Below are 26,371 nucleotides of genomic sequence, written 5' to 3'. Positions count from 1 at the left end.
TTGACTCAATATGGCATTTTTCTGATGCTGTGTGCTTAGGTGGACTCACCGTTGAAGCTGACTGATCGGATGTACTTGAGAAGTTTCTTGCCACCGGCGTGCTCCATCTCCCCACAAACGCCCGTCTGGTTGGGACAAAGGTCCTTCTGCATGTTGTGCAGGGCATGAGCCATGGCATACACCGCGTCTATCACAAACTGCACCTTCCCTTCCTGCTCATATTTGGAGTCTGTTCCTATTCGCTCTTGCCCTGGAAGGAAGAAACAAAATAAAAAATAAAAATAGAGCGAAGACTTTGTAGCAAGACGTGTGCCTAAATAGTCTCACAGGAGAACATAAACACAAAGAAACGGAGTCAGCTCTGGAAGCTTTTGAAGAAATATGTGAGGTAGAGCAACAAAACAACAAAACAAACATTTGAAGCCATCAAACACTTTAGGAACAATCTTGACAAATCTTGGCAGGTTTTGGCCACTATCTTTAACACGGTGAAGAGTAATGCCTGAAATTCTAGGTGCTTATCTTACTTCAGTCTCTGATGTTGTCACAGTTTTGCTATCTTCAACTTAGCGGTTTAAAGAGATTTATTCACAGTTTTTGATCACAGGCAGTGTTAGGGAGTACAAATAAATATTTAAAAATGTTTAAAAACACATTAATTGGTAGCTTATAGCATAGCTAACTACTTTTTTGCAATTAGCTAGTAGCGTTAAAGCTACAGTCTTGACACATTTTCTACTGAAACAGGAAGTTGGATGAGGCATAGTGAATGACTTGTTTAATTTTTCTAAAATAGACGTAAGGCTGAATAACGGTTTGCCAACTGCTAGCCAAATTCGCATTTAATTGGACAAAGAAATTGTCTACCGCAAGAAGAGTCATCAATATTTTTTGCTTTGTTTTCCCAGAAGAGTCATTTTTAAAAGCATACATCTTCTAAAAGTTAAATTTGTCAATGGTTAGGAATACATTAGCATGCAAATTAGCCTCAGCGCTAACAGACATAGATTAATAGAGTCATTGTTGTGACAAATCTGTACGAAATTTTTGACTAAATGTCTTTTCTCTTCAGAAATGTCACTTGAGTCAAGATAATTCATTATGTATTGATGGAAAATTTATTCCACACACATAAAATCAACCGAGCTGACCAAGGGCTAAGCTTACCTCTACTTAAAAATGTCTTAATAATGACAGTGGTCAGACTTTAGCCTCAACTTAAACTGTGAGGAAAAGCCGTGACAGTTCTATTAAAACCTGCTATTCCTCGATCCACCGGTGGAGGATCTCATGGGACGCCGATGGAGTTCATGCAATATTCTTTGCAATTTCTCTCCAATTAGCTCTGCTGTCGTCCAGATCTGACACCCACCCTTGGATGCCAGTTCTGGTTCCTCAGGGACGCTCTTATAGTCTGTCTTCCCACTATAACGGCTTTCATTAAACATACCACAGCTGGCTTAGTAGGCTTTTCTGTCCCATCAACCATGGCTAACTCAAATATGTGTATTTTTTTGACAGCTTAATCATAAATGGCCCTAGTCCTATGAGGAAGGAATGGGTGACTCTAATAGTGCCTGACAGAACAGGAAAACTAGCTCGGGAAAATTTCAGCCCATCCAAAACTGGCATTAGATCTTTTGGTGAGCTTGAAAAATGCCATCTGGGACTTGATTTCAATCTGTGATGAGTGGATCTCATTATTTAGATGATATTTACTTGCAGGACGATTGATTGACGTTTTGAAGAATCCGTAGAGAAAAAAAGTCCAACTTGTAGGACGCGACTTTTAATTTCTTGTGTCTTTGGTTTTACATCTCAGAAAAGTTGCTAGTTATTCGCTGGGCTGTTGAGATGCTAATGGTTAACTAGACATCCTTGGTATAAATGGAAACCAAACCAAACCTGGGATTCCATTATAAATGAAATTGCACGTGTGTCCTAACCCTTGTGTCAAGATGGATTTGCTATTTAAAGACGTTCTACACTTTCTCAACATCCCAATGGCATCAAATTAAATGGTTATGACTGTCATCTTGTCAGGGTCAGCCAAAAGCCTTGAGGGATTCAGATCAATAGACATCAATGACCCCAGGCAGTGACAAAACCCCCATTCTGCCAAAGGTTCGGACACACTGAAGGTCACAATGACCATTAGAAAATAATAAGCTGTTATTACGGTGACAGATATCTTGTTGAACAATGCTTCACAAGACACCTAGTTGCCATTGATTGAAAACCATACCGAGCTCAAAAGCTGTTTAGAAAATTGTCTCTGTTTCTAGTATATCCTCGATTTTTCATCACAAACAACCCTGCTTTGTATTGACCAGATCTGAATTGCCATACATTGCCGTGATTATCACCAGCACCTGTTCACCATTATAGCTAGGTAAAAATTCACACTGAAAAGATGCTTATGAAAAATTGGGTTAGGGTTAGGATTTTGACATTTTGACTGATCTTTTGACTGACCAATCTTTCTTCAAAAAACAAGCCATTTTAATCTACTTGATTATCTTTTCTAATTGACAAGAACAAACTCTTTTGGAACATAGATCTTGCCAGATGTTTAAACTAATTGGAGTGCCAGTTTCCAACTTGCATGCATGGGTTTCACCTAATCTGTATCAGCCATATAACAATATGAACTGAAAATGTATTATCTGTATCTGTCTCTTTTACTTTCTTTTTTTTTTTCTTCTGATGAAAACAGGCCAGGTGTTAATGCTGAATAAAACAAACCTTATGTAAGCAGCAAAGAACCTAAGCTCTAAACTATCACGAACTTGTAAATGTCACATTTCATGTCATGTAATTTCATAATAGCATTGCATTTAACATTCATAATTTGCCTTTATTAAAATTCTACATCTAAAGCCCAAAACATACTTAGTTTGATGCAAAAGCTTGTGTATACATAGATTTAAACACAGCTATTCAAACTAATATACATGTAAAAACAAAGTATACATTTGGCTTTAGACTTTGCATATTAACCATACAATGTGTACAACAAGGTTTTGTTTTTCAGCATTTCACGCCATGACCGTGATATTTCAATACAGTGTGTAAAGATAAAAGTAGTTAAACTTTTTAAAACATATCTCAGGAACATTCAAGTTAACAAAACTACATCCTAAGAATTTTTTTTTATAAGGTTCCCATTAAAATAAATTTAGCTATAGATTTAGAAATTTACTGTAGCTTTACATTATTTGCTCACCAATGTATGCTCTCATTCTGATGGCACCCATTCACTGCAGAGTCCAAACATGTCACAATAATCTACAAGTAATCCACACCACTCCAGTCCATCCATTAACGTATTGTGAAGTTCCATTGGTGCACAAGTGAGTTAAAGCTAAATTTCTCAAAACGTATCTAATGAATAAACAGAATAAACTAATCTACATCTTGAATGACCTTAGGGTGAGTACATTTTCTCTAGATTTTAATTTTGTGTGTGTGAAATATTCCTTTTGGAGAAAATTCAATTCAATTCAATTCAATTCTTTTTTTTTTTTTTATATTGAGGGAAAGTTACTTTTGAATGTTCTTTGAAGCCAAAGTTCTGAGAACGTTCCTGTTAGCTGGGATTCTGTTGCATTCTAGCTGTTTTGGAATGCAAAGATACCTCCCGTGTGTTTGCCCCCTGAGTCTGCGTCTGCAAACTGCAAAAAGAAAACAAGCATTTTTAGTTCTCCATGTGAGAGATAACTGAGAGATGTGGACCCACTGTGGCACCAGCCTGAGGCAACTCTACCCACAATCCTTTATTATAAAACAAACCGATCCAGCCATTCATGTGCGCAAACAGAGTGCCTCGCAATCCACCACTCCTCGCAAAAGATTCCGTTTGATCTCCAAAATACCTATATAATTAAGTAGCTTGATTCTGCGTAAGTAGGCAATACAAGTTTTAAAAGGTACTGCGTCCCTCCCTAAAAAAGTAATCGTGACACTGCTGGTGGACTAAACTGAACCAGAAGATCATTGCAGAGCTTTCAAAATCCCAATGGTTACAGGTGTGCATAATAAACCAGCGAACGTGAAGTTTCAGTATGCTGATCATTCTAGTTCAATTGAGAGCTGCTTTGATCTTGTCAAGTCAGAACAATAAAGCCTCATATACATGGATGGATCGATGCGTTTTTTTGCTCCTGATGTGCTAGGCAATGGCTGTCACTCTCATTATTATCAAGCTATAATTTTGCTAAACTCGCCACTGAAAATGGAAGCGATCCTGGAGCATGTGCTACATAGATAAACACAGCATGTAATTATGGTGAATAGATGCCTGTGGGCTGATTGGCGCCTGCTGAAAGAGGTCAAAAAATGGAAAGGAACAAATCAGGATGTCCCCGTTTCCTCAGAACAGAACATCCTACACAAGAAGCGCTTGTTTGTTACCGATACAACAAACTGAGATTCGCACAAAGAATGACAAGAATGACAAATGTAATGTATAAATGCTAATGCAAAGCTACATTTACAACTTTTTAGTGAATATACAACCTTTATTTATAAATATTTCACATTACAAAAGTAAAACGTGTTGCAAATTATGTTTCATGTTAACTTCAAAGCTGTTTACAACGGTTATCACTAACAAAAACTTTTTCAAAAAATACAAAATACTATTTTTTTTTCTATTTCAGCTAGTTCAACAAAAGTACTAAAATAACAAAAGTAATAAATAAGTGAATAAAAGCTATACAGACTAACAAACTATAATGAGCAAAAATGAAAAAAAAAGAAAAAAAAGAAACAAAATTATGAAAACTACTTCAAAATCTAAAAATAAAACCCAATTCAAGATATTAACAAAATCTATATCAACAATGCTAACATAACACTGGTTCACACTCAGAATCCAGAGCTGTACAAATTCCATAAGAATAATTTAGTATAAGGCTGTATCATTCAAGTGTATCATAAAGTGTATCTTTCTCTCTGAACATTTCTATTGAAAATTCTTATAATAATAGCAATTCTGCAGGCAGAGTTCGTCAATTTTCCGTTTATGTTTTCTTTTGTGAGGGGACTGAAAAGCTGTCTTTTTCATGAAGTGCCTTTGCGAGTCTAAATTCAAACACTCCAGTGCCCAGAGGACACTGAAATCTGGCTCTTCAGTCCGAAAACGTGCCTTAAACATATTCCCAATTGCATTCCAAAAGAGAGAGGAAAGGGGAAAAAACTGCAAAACAATACTTGCTTTTCTTAAAGGGTATTGCAGAAAAAAGTTTTAAAACATAAGACATTTGCAAAGAAATATATATATATATATATATATATATATATATATATATATACATACAGAGAAAGTGTGTGTGTGTTTGTGTGTGTGTGTATATTAGGGATGTGCCCGAAGCCGAATACCTTATTCGGAAAGGCGCGAATAATGGCTTCAAAACGAATAATGAATTCATCCGAATAACAGAAAAAAATATTCGGCAGACACAATCACATGTAGGATACAGAATCTCTAATCTCAACGTTCAACTTCCCTATACTAGCCTATATGAATAAAATGAGCGCAAATCAATAGCCATGTTGGGGTCTATGCACGTCTCTCAGAAATCAGAGCTTTGTCTGGAATTATATCAACTAACTCGCAAAAATATCCTAAAAACGGTCCTAACTTCAAACCTTTTCGAAATCCAACTGTAAAAACGCATTACATTAACCTTTTTTTGTGAATGGCATTACATTTAATTATACAAGACGAAGAAAAGCGAGGTTTGATCAAGGCTTTTGGAGGGTCCAAATGATTTGTTGTGCTCTGTTGATAAAATACTCGTAAATGATCACAGACTCCAGCAATACATGATCTCCAAGTTACTTCAAGTTCAAGCGAGCTTTATTGTCATTCTGCTATGAGTACTGAACACTTTCTTTCCATTTATTTTTTTTCTACTAGTGCTCTTATCTAAGATTGTGGATGCTTGTCTCTTGACAAATTTGTACACAGTTTCACTGGAAAACAAGGAGAATAAAGTTATTTTTCTTTTTTTATCAACATTTTCTGTAGTTTTAAACTGAAAATATTTGCAAAGTTATAATTATAATAAAAATAACAATTTCTTTAGTTATACAAGGCATATTTGTTAAATGAAAACTACGAATCGAACAGATTTGCATTTAAAATGGTATTTTGACGGACTTCCAGTTTAAGCCACGCCCACTTCTGGATCCATCCGAATACAGATACAAATAATTTTGAGATTGTCACAGATACAGATACAAATAATGGCTCCGCTGCGCACCCCTAGTGTATATATGTATTAAAAATAAATAAAACAAAAAATAATGTAAATTAAATAAAGAAAAATTAGCTTGTTTTAAAGCGATTTAGCTGTTATTACGGGAAAACATACTGTGCATTTTGGCACAAGACACCAACAACTGACAGTTAAGGCTATTAATATTGCTGTTAACAATCCCATTACGTCTTTTTAATGGTGACGGTGGCGAGTGTGCCACACACGTAATGACCTGTGTGCAGGAGCATGTCAGAGAAACCCAAAATTTATTACAACTTCACAGTGTCTTTCCAATCCAGCCCTCTTTAATTGCATCTTCTCCTGTACAATTGTGATCCTGGACAACCGCCAACTCCTCTCTCGCCTCTCCCACGTTATCCATCAGACCTGCCTCTCCTTTGCCCCCCAGCGCACACTGTTGTTCCAGAGACGACACCATGTGCTTTCTCTCTCATCACATACTTGGGCCCCTGATGTCTGTAAATTGGCCCTCACACCGACGGAGTCTCCCGGCGATGTAGACTGTCGTTGCCAGCTGTCGCTGACAGAAACTGCCACCACCTCCAGCTCTTGAATATCTCACCTCGTTGTCCAGAGACTCACGGAGCAGACAGGACACTCAATAAACGAGATTTCTCAATGGCTCAATTTCTCAATGGCTCAATTTCTCAATCTCAATTTCTAAACTGGTGGAAAACAGTGTCTGGATCTACAACTTTCGGAATGACTACAGCTTGTACTGTATCTCTATCTGGGTGAGTTATCAGAACCACAAATGAAAAAAAAAAAAGAAAAATAAGTGATGCGTCATCCACACTACTAGGTGTCAGTGTATTTAAAAAAATATTAGTGATGCGTCATCCACACTACTAGGTGTCAGTGTATTTTAAAAAAAATATTAGTGCTAGATAACACTTTGTAAATAAAACAAACAAAAGTAGTGTAAATGAAACAAATATTTATTGCATAAAACAAGTCTAAAGGTGCTTTCACGCCAAGAATGATAAAAATTAATATAACGATAACTATATTAGCGTCGACACCAAGAGCCTATAACATTTTCAATATTATTATTCTAAGTGTGCACTGCAGTTTTGACTTTAAATACTCAAGCTCTTTACAGCAGGAAGAATTCTGATTGGCATGAATGTTTCCCTTGCCATTATAACCCCCCCCCCCCCCCGAAAACCAGATCGCAACAGAAGTTATTTATAGTTGCCTTTCCTATAGAACAGGTCTATACCTTGTTCTTATATTATCTTATTTACACGATGGCGTGTCATTTCTGTCTCTACGTTAGCTCTCTGTATCGCGCACAGTGGAGTTCCAAAAGTAAAGATATATTGTTTTAACAATGTTTTCATTTGATAGAAAAACAAGACAAACGTACTTCTTAAAATTTGTATTGGTGCATGGTTGCATTTAGGAACTAATGTACAACCATATTTAGTGTTAAAAATAGGACTGTCAACTGCATCCTGCTGCTGTGTGAACGCCAATGTAACATCCAAGAAATTTTCACAATTTTTCACCAATTTTCACCGTTGTATGGTAATTTGGTTGATTTTATCTGAAATGTGAAACGACGGTTGCTACTTGTATTTCAACATATTCTAGCCAAACACTGGCTACTCAGCAAAGAAAGGTTGAGAAACGCAAAAAAAAAAAATCGGAATTAAAAAAATTGGTATGAGGGTTGTCATGTCTATGAAACAAAACTTGCCCAACTGTTACTCAAAACTATCCCAATCACTATTTTTTTCAGTTGGTTTTCCCCTCCATCGAAATCACTAAATGATTTTAACCTGCAGACTAAAAAACAAGGCTAGGCTAGTGTTTTTAAGTACGTTCCTGCCATCTTTGTGCAATGTGCATCAGACGGTTTGCGAACAGACTGTGGGCGATCTGTGGGCGAGTCCGTCTGAGGCTGGTGTTATGTTACTATCAACTTGATATAAGGTGTAGGCGGCAGTCGCATAGTTTCTGCCTGATGTGTGTTGGTCCATTGTGGTCTTAAATAGCTGAACAACCTCAAGTACCATCTAGTTGTAGAATATCAGAGACTGGATCAGACAAATTGAAGATGCGATCAGAACATTGAAACATGAGGAGCTGGAATCCCACAGAGAGGCCCAAGGAAACAGGACAACGTCGTAAATCAGATTCCTAGCTCCAACTAGTTTGAAGCAAGCAAACTAACCAGCAAGCCTCTTTCACAAAACAGCTTACAACCTTGAGACAAAATAACACTTATTGATAATTCCAATTCAGGAAGGAGACTGTCAAATTTGGGGCAAGTTATCAGGACTAATGGTCAAAGAGATGGCTATCACATGGGTTCCATGCTGAATTCACGAGCTTCCTCAGACTGACTACCCCCACACATAGAAGACAAAGAACCCGATTGACATTCCTTGGTTCACAAAGACTGTCTGCTTCCACATTCACCTAAAATCATCTTAAAAGACTTTCATTTAACATTTTTAATGAAACTAATCATTTATATGCATAACTGCATATTATGTATGTAACCCACACACTCGCTTCAAACTGCACTCGCTTCAAACTTCAACCAGACCAACTCTGCTTTCTCAGCCAACGCGCAAGACGTCACTTCAAAGACTACTGAACTCTCAACCAATAAGACACTTCAGAGAACCCCCCTGTCTGCAACGACGACACAAAGGGATTCCCTTAGCAAAGCAAGCAAGTAACACCTCCAGGTTCTAACTGAATCAGGTGCAGTTAATATAAATTTTAGCCTCATTGAGAAACTCAAAGCAAGGGTTAAATAAGTAATTGATGGTTGTTCAGGTATATGCAATAGAACATATTGCTATAAACTTGGGATATCACATTTCCATTCTCTTAAACTCATGCTTTCCTCACTTTCTCTCTTTCTACAATGTGTGAATGCTTGTGTTCATGTGTTAGATTAGTTTATGTCTTAGGTTTATATAAATAAAATCTTATTTATATTTAAAAGAGAAGTATCTTGTGTTTTGTGCTCAAAAGTTAATGTCTTAAACTGCCGATTATGTTACTGTGCTATTAAATAGTGTTTTCACTATATTTTGGATTGTAATATCCAGTGCAGAGTTTGTTATACGGCTCGTTCAGTGATCAGCTGTAAAACAGTGATTCTGTTCAAATTCCCTATAAAATCATAAATGATTCCCTTTGAGCTAAATTAAACTTTTAGCTTTAAATTACATATTAATATTACGTTTTTATTACGTTACCTCATTACCTTAGTGGACCTCATTTTGACCTGGTAGACTATTTTGGTTAAGCTTATTAGAGCTGCTAGACCACCTTGCTCTTTGGTGTTTTATGTAGTGAATATTAGCTGCTGAGACAATCAAACAAGTTAAATTAAATTTTGCGCAATAAAGGGTTATGGTACAGGGTCATCATGGTAAAATCTATCCTGAAGGAAAACCAGTCGCTGCACGCTGTCCTCTGTTTTCTTATGTGACAGTTGTGGACGTCATTAGTCAATTAACTGAGTTGTCACCGTTTAAATTGGTTCAAATATCAATAAATATCTCTGGACAAGCATCATATTCCTCAAAGAAATGTGAAGAGACAGATTATGCAATACAGAACAATTCTGGGTAACAATTTATTTGTCATGCTTTTTATCTCATTAGCACATAGTCAATTGATTCCTACATTAATTACTCTAGATTCTCTAGAGTGTTTACCCCTTGTGCTTTTATTGACTTCACCACAGGCTACAAGACAAAATACAGGCGTACACAATTTCAAAATGATTTCATGACTTAGAAATAGTACTTCAGTAATTATGCATATCATTGCTTAACATGTGATGTTCTACTCAATCCTGGATTATTGCGTCCAAAGCTACACCTAAAATATTCAAGATAAGAGAGGAAAACTTGCATGCAATCTTGCATGCATGCTTCTGGTATCCTGTTATGAATATTCCCAAATTTGTGTTGACAATCTTGATGCACGTGTACTCTGTACTCTTGTAGCTGACTGGGAATTGGGAACCAGTGAGCCTGAACTAGCCATGATGAGCTGGTGGAAGCTTATGTAATTGAGAGCTCTGTTACAGAGGAGAATGTGCTTTGTATTCAGAAACGCAATGCTAATAAGCTGGAGTCAATGAGCCTGACAGCAGACAACCAGTTACCGAGAACCAGCTTGACCACCTTAAACAAGTACTGTATGACCAGCTACCAACTAGTAGTTGGTTTGTTGTCAATAATTGCGCTAAAGATCAACTTCGACCAGTTACCATGTATCAAAAGACCATATAGTTACCAGATTTTTCAGCTAGGTTTTCAGTCAAGATGGCAAATACCATCAACTTGCAGGAAAAAATCTGCATGTCATAGCACAAGGTGTTTTTTAGGTTCAATTTAGCTGTTAACGTTTACCTGTGCACTTTCTGCTAGTGTCTTCTTTCTTGGAGGAACTCATGAGTTTGCAGTTGAAGCTCTCTTCCCAGAACTCAGCGAACCAGACGTTCCTTCTGTTGTTCTCTAGTGTGCGTGAAGTAAAGTAGGCATCGAAACCTGAAAAGGAAAATGTATCACCATTACCGATAGCATCAGGTAATCCGTAACATTACCTGAAAAGAAAAGTTCCTTTGTCTTGATTATTGCTACACTACCAAAAAACAAGCTACATCTACGAAAAAACACAATATGTACTGATAATGTACAAACAGTACCAAGGTTGTTGGTGTTTCCAACATATTTGCATGGCAATTAATGACTATTTTTTGTTTTGATGAACTGGTGGCTAATTTCTAGCCACTGACTTCCGTAGTATGAACAAAAATTACTGTGAAGGTCAGTGACTACCAGGAACTGCTCAATTACCGACATTCATGTTTTTTTGTGCTAATGTTTTGAGAACATAATTAAATATCAGATAACTTTGAACAAATTATTATCTATTAACATCACTGAAAGAACATTATTTTTTTTCATTACTGAAAATAACATTTGTTCATAACTTTTAGAGTTAGAGAACCTTGCCAGAATTTTAGAAAACGTTCTGAGAATGTTGCTTGTTAGCTGGATTCTTTTTTTCTCTAATGTGATGCAGGTATGCTGGTATAACTAGTAACTAGTTTGACCAGTTTCTCTCAGCAATTACATCTCAGGTACAGCATATGAACATTTTCTTAGATACGTTACTATTACTGCATGATCAGCCTTGGTGCAAACAGGCTGCAACACATTTATGTGGAAAAAGTTCTGCATCCCTAACAAAATCATCAGCATCCTTACTTGACATTCTACGCATGAGGTAGCTTAGCATTTAATCAGACCGTTCGCCATCAGCAGACAAACAATAGCATTTATCAACCCGGATCCTGAAGAGTCTTTTGAGTCTGTCCTTGTTGCCTGCCATCAAGGCTAATAACATGCCTCGTCAAAATAGGTTTGTGGTGTAATGAGGCTTTCATCCACAGTGTAGCTACAAGGACAAAGGTCAGCAGAACATTTAATTTTGCCACGGGCATCGGCTAACCTTACATAGTCCTATCTCATTTAAACTTTGTTTGCTTCCACTCAGCAGACTGCAAAGGAAGTGAGTCCGGGTCCGTCTTGCCCACTAGAAAATAAGTGTTAAGAAAGAGATAAGGTGTTATCATTAAGCTGCTACAGCAGAGCTGCCCTAAGCCAGTCAACAAATGCAGCTGAAGTCATTAATGCACTCCTGGGCATTGCATACTCTTGAGTCGGAGCAAGCATTCGGCCTATCTGCGGATCCCAAGCTGCATGCTCCGAATTGGCATCTTGAGGGCTGGAGTCTGGTGGTGAAGTCAGTCACTTCTCCTGTGATAAGGTGAATCAAAATTTGCCCAGTATACTCAAAGTGCACGTAGAACAAGCAACTCGCTTACTCACTTTTTTGAAGCGCCTTTAGACTTCAGTCAGGTTAGCGCCATATTTAATTTCTGACAGGAATGAAAACGGGGAAGGATAGAAGTACAGGGCGTTCAGTGGATTGTACTGTTGTTTAACAACATATTGATTGTTTAGCTGATGAAATGTTTCCAAAAATAACTTTCAGTAGACAAGAACTCCACAAAGCAATTTTGCAAGCATGATTTTTGGACATTGAGGGCATACCACTGTAAAAACTTTTACATATCCATCACAGCATCGTTTTCATCCATGTTGAGTTCATTATAGTGTCTAACCTGAATAAAGTCTATTGAGACTTGTTTTGAGAGAAGGTGGAGGCAGTAAATAAAATAATGGAAGGAAAGGGTGAAAATAAGCATTTGCAAGCCAGATTCAATTTCAAATTTCCCACATGTGCACCATGTGAATGTACATTTTTGCATACATTCTTGAGTAAACAACTGATGTAAACTAGTTTTATGAACTAGTTGCGAACTAGATGTAAACTGAATGCAGTTATTCAACTGAATTACATTAAAAACAGTACTACAAATGATTTACATAGATAATTGTTTTGTTCATTGAGCACTACATGTGCAAAGAGAGAAAGCAAATCTGCAAGCCAGATTCAAGTCCACTTTCCCCACTTGAGCACCAAATACGTGCAACAACTGTTAGGCTGTGGCTCTCAGTACACACAGTGAGGTTCTTTAATGAAACATGGGCAAAAAAAAAAATGTCTATGCATGCATATATTTAGCCGAAATTCTTGCGTAAACAACTCACTTAAAGATGCTTTACGAACAATTTGCGAGCTCATTTAATGCAATGTTTTGCTAATGAATGCAAAAAATGTTCTAAAAATTAGTTATACAGTAGTTTGTTCAGCTCTTCGAGCACAGAATGTGTGAAAAGAGAAGGGGAATGTAACCGAAAACTGGTTGCATGTCAGATTCGAACCCTACATGAGCACCTTAAGCATGTGCAGAAACTGCTAGGCTGTGGTTCTCAGTACATACAGTGAACCTCCTTCATGACACATATATAGGTAGCATAAATTCAACTGAAATAAGAATGATTTTCTGAATGATTAGTGAGCCAATTTAAAGCAATTATTTTCTATTGAAAGCAATTAAGTAAAGCTCTACAAATAAATTATACAGTAATTTGTTCAGCTTATCAAGGACCAAATATGCAAAGAGAAAATTGGAATGCACTGTAATTGTAAACCAGTTGCAAACCAGATTCAAGCCCACTTTTCCCACACGAGCACCACAATTATGCAGCAACTGCTAGGCTGTGGCTCTTCTCTCTTCGCACATAGTGAGCCTTTCTCATGGAACATGAGCAAAACAAATGCCTGTGTATATATGTAGCATAAATTATTGCACAAACAAGTCTTTATGAATGATTTGCGTGCCAATTTAATGCAATAATAACATTTAATGCTAATAAATGTAGTAAAGCTCAAACTAAAAAAATTTATAATTACACAAATTAATTATTTTGAAAGAGGAACACAAGACAAGAATATCACCGGGAGAGTGAATATAACCGTGAACTGTTGCAAGCCAGATTCAAACACACATTTCCCACTTGAGTACCACAAGTAAGCACTACCGCTAAGCTCCCACAAAATTATGAACAAGACAAATGTGTAAATTCTTCTGACAATGGATGCAAGAATAATTTGTATCAACCCCATGAGCAAAACAATGAGAGGAAAGAATTTCTGTGTTCATAACTAGTTCACAAATCTTTGTTCGTAAAACTTTTTTTTTTTTTTTAAACCATGTTAACCATGTAAAAATAGTTGCATAACAATATAAACATTTATCAGACATTCGTTTTGGTTACAAAGGACATATAATGCTGAAAGAGTCAGGTGGAATGTGATCAGGAAATGTTGCAAACCAGATTCAAACCTTTGTTGTCTGCGTGAGCACCATAGCTCAACACATCGACATATGTACGGAAATTTTAAAGCCATGGCTATGACAACACACATATCGCATTCATGAAACACAAGCAGAAATATGGCTGTGTAAATTCATAAAATCAAACATACGTTAACTGTCCCATTTTTAACACACACAAAATATATATTAGATAATCCCCAGTGAAAGCCAAGCAGATTGAATTGCAAGTAGTTCATAAAACCATTCTAACATAAAACTTTGCATCGTAAATTATTTTACGGACAAATTACCATAAAATGTTTTCTGCTCATGTTTTATGAATAAACCACAGCTTTCATAATCACTACAACATACTGACCCAAGCTCAAAAACTTTATGCAGTTTATGTTCTGTGGCCTTAACAGCTAAATTATTCCTCAGGCTGATTGATGCATGTTTTCGGTTTATTTGTCAGATGACCTCGACCGAATGTGCTCTACACATCACTCCACAGGCGTAGTTAACTCAGAAACCGATCCTCAGCAGGTTCGCGTGCTCGCTCATAAATTCTCTTATTGAGAACTCTTATTTGTACACAAGCCTTGCACACAAGAAACTCCCAAAGGCCTGTCTGTGTCATTTTCTCCGTGTCTAGAGGACAAAGCTTAGAGTTTCACCTTTTGTTTAAGCAGCTGCTCTGTTTGCTGAGAAATTAGCAGGCAGCCCATGAACCTCCTCCATGGTGGGATTCAGGAACTGTCCTTGCTATCAAATAATGCCACTTTTTTATGAATATTAAAATTATATCTAAAATAAGACTTTTGACCTCACTTTACATTAGGCAAAAGCCATAGGCAGGATTAGATTTGACATGAAGCCATTCAATAAAGCACTAGACAAGAAAATATGATGGGGGGACAGTTTGCAATCTTCCATTAAAGTGTAGGGTCACATTCATTATTTATCTTCCTAATGTATTTATATGGAGAGACCCAGTGATATATATAAACATATATATATATATATATATATATATAGGGTATGTCTATTATATAAAAATAAAACCATATTAAAAAAACACACATTTATATACGGAGTGAGAATAATTATGAAAGAGTGGAAATTGTATTTTAATTAAAGGCCATCTTCATCAAATACTTCCACAATAATGTAATGGTTCCGAAAAAAAAAAGGTTCCGTTTTCTGTAATAAATAATGATCAATCGCACCTAATGTACTTTAAATACTCTCTGAATAAAGGTAAGATTTTTTAAATCAATGTTTGCAAATAAAATGAGTGCATATAGCCATTGAATATTAACAGTAAGATCTGTGGAATCATTTTAGACATTTAATAGGCCTTAACTGTTACAGAACAATACAAAACATAATAACTATTATGTTAATTGCAGAAATTAGTTTTTGATCATATATACACTGCCATCTAGTGTTGTGGAGGTTGTATTATGTAAAAAAAAACAGCCATTGATTAACAATTTCTGCAAACAAAATGTGTGTGTATGTGTGTGTGTAAAGGAAATTTACTTATGAAGGAAAATTAACAAGAAATAGGTAATTATTGCACATTATCCCCAACAAGATGATCAAAATGTTAAGTGTTTCTGTAAATATTGATAATTTATGAGAAGAGAGAAACTGTAGTTCAATCGTGACACAAACTAGCACATCTATGTAGGATATATATTCCTCCCTAGGGCACACATTTAAACCGAAAAGACTGAAGACCAGCATGCGTTCCTTTAAAGCACATGTAGGCAGTCGCATGCGTCTTTGCAGCTTTGTAGCATCACCATGGAAGATTAATTCAGGCAGGCCTACGCCATTTCCTTCTGACTCCACCACCCACGGCCAATCCATTGTCATAGGAACTGTGCAAGCAAATGAGAAGCTTTCCCACACCCATCCTGAACCGCTTTATAAAACATTACACATGAGTTTTTAGACATCCCAACGCCTCAAGGAGAAGCGTTCCAGCCAGAAATCCTAACTTGTGGCATCAAGCCATGCGAGAAACCTCAGGTGACAATCGCTAGCACTGACGACGCTTCAAATAAAGTGGCCAAGTCTCGAGTGCCACGCTAGAACTTCGCCTCTTGCTGTGATTTTATGGACGGTCCGAGGTTAAACGTTGCTCAGAGCCTGTTGGGGGAAAGGCAAACCAAACTGATCTCCAAATCAACAAGGATCACACTCCAAGCTGTCACTCCGCTTCGAGTGTCTCAGAGAGGCTGATATAACGTTGTTGCGGAGCACAAGTGGCTAATGCACTCGCAATTTGTCTCCGTCTCTGTAGTGAGCTCCAGACAGATGGGGGCTGAGAACTTCAGATCGATTCTGCTAAAACAAGTCATTGGGGGAGGTGGTGACAAAACAGATAATAATTTAGATGAGCATCATGCTTGCATAATTGCAGTGGCGGTTTTTGTCAGACAAACAGGAAAAATAAGGAAATAAGCTTCTGTTTTCACGGAAAACTGCTTGCTTACCAAATCATTTGAATAGTGTAATAGACAAAAGAAAAAAAAAAAAACATTAATATATATACATAGTAACTATGGAAACAAGTATGAAGGAAATACTTTTTTCAAGGCTAAAATGTTCTGCTCAGCACAGATTCAACTGTAGACGAAATGTTGAATGGTTCCATTATTTTATTGTTATATTCAGAAACAGGCCATTAAACCAAACACTTCAATGCTAAAATTTACATTTCTACTTTATTTTATCACTTATTTTATTAATGCTTGGAAAGTACCGGCATATTGATGTTCCTCACACATTTTGATTAGGTTTGTTCTAAGTACTAAACTTCCGTAATGAATCCTAAATCACTTAACTTGGAAAGTCCATTTAAGCTTTTGTTTATTTGTTTGTTTGTTTGCAGCCTGTGATTAAAAATAAAATAAAATAAGACATGAATGTACTAAATATACTACCATTAAGAAACAAAATGGGGTCTATAAAATTGTTTTTGTTTATTTATTATTGAAAGTTAGTTAGATAGTAAATAAATACATTTACTTAAATGTATTATTAATTTGCACTTTTTTCAGCAAGGATGCATTAAATTGATCAAAATTGTAACTTTTGCATTGACACAATAACATTTCTGTTAAATAACTGCTTTCTCTTGAAATGTTTCTTGAGAAGCAAATCAGCATATTAGAAGGATTTCTGAAGGTACACAATCTCCCATTGTTATACATTCATATAACGTTCAGAATATAATAATAATAACAATAACAATATAAAAATAAATGATGTTTGCATGCTGAATTGTGATTACTTTCTTATGTTGTGCGTACTATATACACAAAAAATGAAGCTTGTGGTGAATTGATGTCAAAAGCATTTTTTTTTTATCTTCATAGCTAATACTAGTTTATCACTCCATCTTTTTTTCACCTCAGATTTGGCGACTTTGAGTCGAAAATATGTATCATGTAGTTCCTAAGTGAATGTGACAAGACAAAATATTTTGCGTTTTTTGACACACTAGGCATACAATTAAAAGTGTATGTGTGCATATTTTTAAATATTATTTGACAAGTTCAAAATTATTATTTCCCAACTAGACCTAGAATTTCCTTCACCTTTCTGTTTCTTTATGACAGACAGAAGGACAGACAGAGAAAGAAAGAAAGAAAGAAAGAAAGAAAGAAAGAAAGAAAGAAAGAAAGAAAGAAAGAAAGAAAGAAAGAAAGAAAAAAAGAAAGCACCCACCCAATGTTCAAGACACATTTACGGTTTTGCGCAACAGATCAAAAACAAATAGAGTAATTGTGACTTTATCTTTTTATCTGATTTTTTTTTTATATATATCTCATGTATTTCTATATCTCTTATATATCTCATGTAAAGTCACAATTAACTTTTAAATCATTATTAAACTTTTTTTTTTTAATATTAACTTATTTTTTAATTTATTGAACTTATTTCTATCAGTATTATTATTTTAACATATTAATTAAACATCACTTTCTTTTTTCACTTAATTCCATACGGAAATGGGCTTCCATAATTAAAACATTGAAGTAAACATGGAAGTAGAAAGACTAAAATAATATTTTCTTTTATACTCTATTTAATATATTAATAAAATACTCTATTTATTTGTGCTATTTACAGCATTTTTTTATTTATTAATTAATTATTTTTTTTATATTAATTTAAATTGTCTTACTGATGACGTCATCATGCACTCATAGGCGTGTCCATATTTTTGTCCAATCAAATTACATCTTTAAGAGAATGTACTTTCCCCTAATATCACCTCTTCTGACTAGCAATAGCACATAGAAAATTACAATTCATAGCTTTGATGTAAGCTAAAGGCTATTGGCTATTTAAAAAAGGAGGGGAGCCAATCAATAAGTCCCACCCAAATTTCCTGCTTCAATATATGCAATTTTTAAACACAGGAAGTCGTGGGAAGTCGTGGCCTAATGGTTAGAGAGTCGGACTCTTAATCCAAAGGTTGCGGGTTTGAGTCTCCGGCCGGCAGGGATTGGAGGTGGGGGGAGTGAATGTACAGCGCTCTCTCCACCCTCAATACCACGACTGAGGTGCCCTTGAGCAAGGCACCGAACCCCCAACTGCTCCCCGGGCGCTGCAGCATAAATGGCTGCCCACTGCTCCGGGTGTATGTTCACGGTGTGTGTGTGTTCGAGGTGTGTGTTCACTGCTGTGTGTGTGCACGTTGGATGGGTTAAATGCAGAGCACGAATTCCGAGTATGGGTCACCATACTTGGCAGTATGTCCCATACACTTAAAGAATCACAAAATCCACACCATTTTGGGTGGAAAAAGGTCAATATGTATTGTACAATATGTACAATATATACAATATGTACCTAGCAATAAGTATTGCTAAGTAAGTGTTCCTATCAAAGCAAGCATAATTGGCAATGGACCAAGTCCTTTCAATCTCACTCTTGTAATGATGGTAATGGTGAAAGGGTTGTCATTGTGAGTTTAGGGTCATAATCAGAAATCCTGGAGTGACAATTCCAGGCCCCCTACTGTTAGAGAGCCATCTACTACACAACACAATAAGCACCCAAACAAACAAACCCAGTCGGAGGTCACAGCAGAGGCCTGGGCACCAGCTGTGAGCCTAATGGCCATATTAAAACTAAACCAAGAGACTGAAATGCCACATGATAAGGCAGAGAGGAACCGCTTTGTGCACAGTTTGATCTAATTACAGACTGGTCAAAGAATGTCAGATTCCAGCTAGCTCATATGCTAATGTCCGAGTAACAGCAGGTGGAGAAAGTTTGATGTTTGAGAAGTTTGTTTTGTGAGGTGAATTGCTGTGAGTCACGATTCAATGATTGTTTACAATTTTGCTCTGATAATAGTAATAGAAATGCTAACCTGACAATCATATTCAGAAATTGTTACCATGACTAAGTAAATGTTGGCCACGTTGACATAATTTGTTCTTTTGTTTTATTTAAATCATGGAACATTTTAACTACAACATGTCCACAAATGATCAACGTAACAACGATTTACCATGACAGAACAAATTAGTGAAAAATTTAAATGATTAAAATGATTGCCTAAAACAAGGGAACGAATTGGTTAATTGTGACGATTTACTAAAACGATGGAACGAATTAGTGAAACGTGACCACAATTTACTAAAACAAGGGAACAAATTAGTTGAAACGTGGTCAAGGTTTACTAAAACGAGGGACTGAATTTACTAGAATTATGTAAAAAAAATAGTGAAACATGGCCATGATTTACTATAACGATGGAATGAATTGATGAAATATGTCAACATTTTACTAAAATGATGAAAATAAATAGTGCAACGTGACCACAATTTATTAAAACAAGGGAACAAATTTACTAAAATTATAAACAAATTAGTGAAATATGGCCTTGATTTAATAAAACAAGAGAATGAATCAGTGAAACTTGGCCATGATTTACTAAATCAAGTCAACAAAATGGTGAAACTTAATTAATTGGTTAACCTGTTAACCTTCGCCCCCCATTTTGGGCCTCGCAGGTGAAAATAACCTACCTAAATTAAAATGGTAACAGTTCGTGACAAAGTGCGCTACTCAAACAAATTAGGTATCTTTGGAAAGAAGACACTCTCGGCTTTACTATCCATCATCCAGAGTTGATAAAAAGTTATAGACACTGACGTGCCTTGAAAAATATTTTTCCACACTGAATGTTTTTTTATTTCATATACAAATACATGAAATAAGTCCTGGAGCAATCCAGAAAAGTAATGGATTGAAAGCCACATGTCTCATTAGTTTATATTTCAAATTTGAAGAAGATACCATGAAAAATTAGATTCCTGCAATATTTTTTCTGAAACTATTTATAGTCCCCCAGCCCCTCTGTTTGAGGAAAAATAACCACCAAATGGATTGCAGAATTATACAAACTATTTTAGTCATTATACATATTTCTGCATAGTTTTTCAATTATAAAATAATAGACAGAATTTTAGACATCATATAAGTGATTTATTTGAGCACAAAAAATACAAAAATAATTATTTGAGTAATAAAAATGAAAAGAAGAAAAAAAAAAAAAATGCTTTGTATATAGTATGTATACTGAAGTATTCTGATTGCCAGACATGAAGTGATACTGGCAGACATGGTCATAGAGTCAGTAAACACACGCTGATGTGCGTCCATACAGATGATAATCAAACAGATTCAATGATCAGCTATTATTGATTATATGGCCCATATAATCAATAATAGCTGATCATTGAATCACAATGATAGCCATGATAGAGTCGGTAATAAACACGCTGATGTGCATCCATACATATGATAATCATGCAGATACGGCCACATTCCCCACACAATACACACACACACATATATCAAAAATGTAGAAGAAAAAAAAGAAAGTTTTTTTATGGATAAAGCAGATCGCTAAGTTACGCCCCGCTCAGATGACAGCTGCGTCACAGCGTGCGTCACTCAGGAGGGAGCGCCAAATTCAAATAAACTATATTCCGCTTTTCTGAGACTTTTTTTTCCGTGGACGGTCTCATTCTGTTTGTAAAACTGTATGCTACAACACTGTGTTGTTTTTTTACCACCAAGACACTGTTTTTGAGCATAATTTATTCCTTTGAAGAGGTGTTAGTGAGGCCAGCAGGGGGTGCTCACCCTGTGGTCTGTGTGGGTCCTAACACCCCAGTATTGTGACGGGGACACTATACTGTAAAAATCACCGTCTTTCGGATGAGACGTTAAACCGAGGTCCTGACTCTCTGTGGTCACTAAAAATCCCATGGCACTTCTCGTAAAGAGTAGGGGTGTAACCCCGGTGTCCTGGCCAAATTCCCTCCTCTGGCCCTTATCAATCATGGCCTCCTAATAATCCCCATCCACGTGATTGGCTCTATCACTCTCTCCTCTCCACCTGTAGCTGGTGTGTGGTGAGCGCACTGGCGCCGTTGTACTGTGGCTGCCGTCGCATCATCCAAGTGGATGCTGCACACTGGTGGTGGTTGAGGAGAGACCCCCCACATGATTGTAAAGCGCTTTGGGTGTACGGCAATACACAATAAATGCGCTATATAAATGCATCATTCATTCATTCATTCATTCATAACGGACGCGGACAATAACTCTCCCGAAGAAATTAAATGTAAACAAAGGAATATTCATCCTTATTACAACGTTATTGTTTCGTTGGACTAAAAGTGCTCGCTGGATGTTGTTCTGTGGACCCTTACCTCTCTAACTAAACTGGGATTTCAGCAGTGGACGCGTTTGTGGCTCATTATTACAATGAATCTGGTACGTACTGCTTTTTTATTCTGCATGTTTTGATGTGTACTGCTTACACAAATGTAGCAAATACATTCCTTATAAGCTTTCCGTCGAAAAACAGCGATCTGTCGTCGATGCTTGAGGCTTAGACCTTCAGAATGATATATAGTTTGTCAAGATTAACTTTGTCCCGTTTCATTTATTCTATTAGAAAACAATGACATGCAAACAGTGCGTTCAGTGCACCGTCGCTCTGGCAAAGGTTAACAGGATAAATTGTGAAAATGTACTAAAAGGATAGCCTAAATTAGTGAAATTTGGCCACAATTTACTAAAAGTAGGGAATGAATTTACTAAAATTATGAAACAAATTAGTGCAACTTGACCACAATTTACTAAAACAAAGCAACGAATCCGTGCAATGTGACCATGATTTATTAAAACAAAGGAACAAATTTACTAACTTTCTAAAACAAGTTAAAACAAGAGAAAACATGGCAACAATTTACTAAAACAAAGGAAAAAATTAGTGCAACGTGACCAAACTTTATTAAAAATGGAATTAATTAGGGAAAAACGACCACAATTTACTAAAATGATGGAAAAAAATTGTGAAACATGACCACAATTTACTATAACGATGGAACGAATGAATGAAACGTGACCACAATTTACTATAAAGATGGAACAAATTAATGAAACGTGACCACGATTTACTATAATGATGGAATGAATTAGTGAAACGTGACCACGATTTAATATAACAATAGAATGAGTTAGTGAAACATGACCACGATTTATAAGGATGGTACGAATTAGTGAAACATGACCACATTTACTAAAATGATGGAATGAATTAGTGAAACGGGACCATGATTTAATATAACAACAGAATGAGTTAGAGACCACAATTTATAAGGATGAAATGAATTAGTCAAACGTGACCATAATTTACTAAAATGGTGGAACGAATTTACTAAGATGATGAAACAAATTAGTGCTACATGACCATGATATAATAAAACAAGTGTTCAAATTAGTACAACATGGTCAAGATTTAACTAAAGCAGTGGAACTAATTAGTACTAGTGATGTTACGAATCGTTCTTTTGAGCCGGTTCTTAGGAAGTATCCAGTCGAGTCGGTTCACAAATCGAACTGAATCGAACTTTAGTTCCAGGTTGATGATGCAAGACGCACAGCCGAAGTAGCACGTCCAACTCAAAAAGAACCAAATGAGCCAGTTTAACCAACTGTCGAAGTTTGTCGAGGATTACCGCAGATTCTGATGAGTGAGTTGCTGACACTGCATGTCTATCACCGCGGACTTGAACGAGCCTGATGAGCAAAGTTTCTTTATAACAAACAAAACGCAGGATACCGGAGATATGCTTTATTTTATTAAAAAGCTGAGTTTTTATTAAAACATGGAAAAACCTGAATTTTAGTGCAGTTTATTGTGCATGCAGATCATATTTTAAGTTGTTTAACTTAAACCAATGAGTTTATCAAACTGGTTTATTCTTTCTTTGTACTTAGGATATGTAGACCATATCCACGTTTGTGAATCAGTGTCTGTAATGTGTGCTGTAGGTGCGAAACCTTTAGGAATCCTATCGTAGGCTAATCAATATTAGTCGGTCGTATCTGCCATAAAGGATCTGTGAATGACCACAAACATCATTAACTTAAGTGAATGAAAGTCAATAATCAGCAATATGGGTTCACAAAAATAACTTTTAATTTGAATGTTTCAATATGTGTTGACACGAATGACTTTATTCGAATGTTTCATTGATGCAACATGGCACAGAGTTGTTAAAAAAATAAATGCGTAGTGACATCATTGCTTGATAATGTCAGGAGCCGATGAATTGGCTTTTTGAAACGATGCAATGAGCCAAACCGTCAAAAAAAAAAAAGGTTCGCGGAAATGAATCAGACTTTGCATCACTAATTAGTACAATGTGGCCACAACAAGGCAATGAATTAGTACAACTTTCCTTATTTTGGTTAAATCATGGTAACAAGTTAACACAGCCATAACACATTGCCACATATACAGTAATTTAAGTTGCGGCTTAATTTGTGGTTATAAAAGTTTTTTTTTTTTTTTTCATCTCTCTCTCTTCCGTGTACAAGTCTTTTAAAGCAAGGAGCAAAGATTTCACATATCTTGAAAATGTCAAAGGTTCCTCTCAAACACCATGTTATTTCAACCATTCATTTACTTATTCATTTGGTAGAAGCTAGCAAAACTAGCAAGATATTGAAGGTTGTGTGATGGATCCTTAAAAACTGTGATCAAAGCCTTGCATGGACGACACTAGTCTACTTTAAATACAGGATACATTTTTTTTTTCCAATGTCTAGGTTCACCAGGTAATTTTGGGTTCTGACGCATAACCCCAGTTAAGAACCACTGGTTTAACACCTGCCTACATCTGCTGTAAATGAAAAACTCATCTTTAAAAGCATTTTGTAGTCTAGTAGCTAAACGGCAGGACTGACATTCCTATGATTATCCTTGCATCACACTCCAGCATCTCTAGGCCATTCCCTAAGTGCTCGTCACATTGGAGCGCTTGGGCTGTTCCTGAAGAGATATCTTTGCTGACAGGCTGCCAGCTAAATTTCAGCACGAGTTACCTGACTCGTGAACGAGTAGCTATTGCACTACACAGCTATGGGCTGTTTTAGCCTGTGATGGTTTCATAATAATTCAAGTAAAGATGATAAATTAATTTCACCCTCAGGTTCTGTTTGGTGTCTGAAAGGCCTCAAGCTCTGTTCGATTTTTCCTAATTTCATGAGGATTGATTAAAAACAAGGTTTCAAGGTTCATGATACATTGCTTCCGTCTGAGGACCACAGTTGTGAAATATTAGCAGTTTCTTTACGCAAGTATCATTATTACTACTAAGGGGTAGTGATTTGAGCACCTAGCTAGTTACACCCTACACTGTAGAAAGATTTTTCAAAGTTGAAAATAAATAAGATTATTGCTATGTTTTACAAGAAAATACTCAGATTTAGTGTTACTTGCCATTCTTTATAATCATTTTTCAACATTCAAGATTCAAGATTTTTATTTGTCACATACACAATTATACAGAGTATAACCAGCAGTGATGTAGGTCCGGTCCGGTCCAAGGACAGTGCAATTATAAAGTATACAGATATTAAGAAAAAGAAAAGTAGAAAAAAATGAGAAAGAGAATGAAAATAAAATAAAAGATAAAAAATATAAATATAAATATGACTGTGCAGGTCAGTATGTTGTTGACTTAAATAGTAATAAGAGGAATGTGCAAAAAGAATGTGCAAAAAGTTGTACAGGGTATTTAAATAGCAGCAATATGAGGTACAAAAAAATTATGAATAATTATGAATAGCTTATTGATATGGTGATATTTACATGGAGTAATGTGATGTTATGGCACGGAGTTAGAGTTTAGGAGTCTGATGGCCTGGGAAGGAGCTCCTACTAAGTCTCTCAGTTTTTACCATCAGGCTACGGAAGCGCTTACCAGATGGAAGCAAAGTGAATAGACGGTTACCAGGGTGAAATCATTTGTGAAATTTACTAGTAATTTCTGATTGAAAACGGATTTTTTTTTTTATCATCATAATTTTTTTTGATGCTAATATTAATTACCTTTATTTCGATTAACAAAATCAATAACAGTTTTAGTTATATTTACATATTTTACATATATTAAGTTCATAAATAAATAAATATAAAGGAAGAGAACGTGTAGTAGTATATTGATTTATTTTGATTTTGTTTTACAGATAAACTATTTATTTACAAACAAACAAATAAATCTTCCTACATAATTTTCCCCAAACTCAAAAATAGTGGGGACACATTTGAAACCAGCTTGGCTCATGAATATTAAACAGATTATGTAACTTTCACCCAGTAGTGATTTGCTGAAAGGCAGTAAAGTGGGTGTTAGCTATAGGAGGATTACCGCTTATCACTTGTACATTCGTTCAGTACACTGCTGATGCAACCGGTAGGCAGAAGTCTTCTTGGTCTTAAAGTCATTGTATTTCAAACCTAGCTATTTATTTATTTTTGTTGTTGTTGTCACAACATGACAAAGTTAAAAGCAACTCTCAAAATAAACATTTTTAGAAGTGGGTCTAGTTAAATCACAGATTGTTTTGTCAGGGTGGCATGTTTAGTCTACTGTGTGCCATAAATAAAAACAAGACACTTCAGATCATCAGGTTGTATATCTGTAAACCAACGCTCGCATACATCAGATCAAAGACAACCATATGAATTGCTTCGAGCTTTGTGTCGATCCAGAAAGACAACATCGTTTGACTTCAAAAAGGGAATGGTAAACGAAAAGGAAGGCGTTGTGAGTTTCTCGCGAGATGCCTGTGGAAAGACAAACTCCCTATATGACTGCTGCTCATGGCAACACTACATTCACTACAATTGTTTTCACAGGTCTTTTTCAAAGAGCACAATAAAGCTGTAAGTGTGATGCTTTCCCTGATG

The 26,371-nt window shown here is 36.1% G+C and overlaps 1 protein-coding gene across 1 annotated transcript in view; it reads right to left on the bottom strand.

Moving 5' to 3' along the window:
• LOC306874854 (metabotropic glutamate receptor 7-like) overlaps positions 1-26,371 on the bottom strand; it is a gene marked incomplete at both ends in the record, with an annotated part of 224,032 nt that overhangs the window by 81,082 nt on the left and 116,579 nt on the right. Inside the window, 2 exons of the mRNA XM_079425136.1 lie at positions 50-250; positions 10,676-10,813. Of these exons, the coding sequence (XP_079281262.1) occupies positions 50-250; positions 10,676-10,813 (339 nt within the window). The remainder of the gene's footprint in view (positions 1-49; positions 251-10,675; positions 10,814-26,371) is intronic.

This window comes from Barbus barbus (genome assembly GCF_936440315.1).
Source record: "Barbus barbus genome assembly, chromosome: 9".
In the NCBI taxonomy this organism is placed as follows: Eukaryota; Metazoa; Chordata; class Actinopteri; order Cypriniformes; family Cyprinidae; genus Barbus; species Barbus barbus.
The sequence above is the reverse complement of the archived record's forward strand: the minus strand, read 5'-3'. Positions and strand labels throughout refer to the sequence as shown.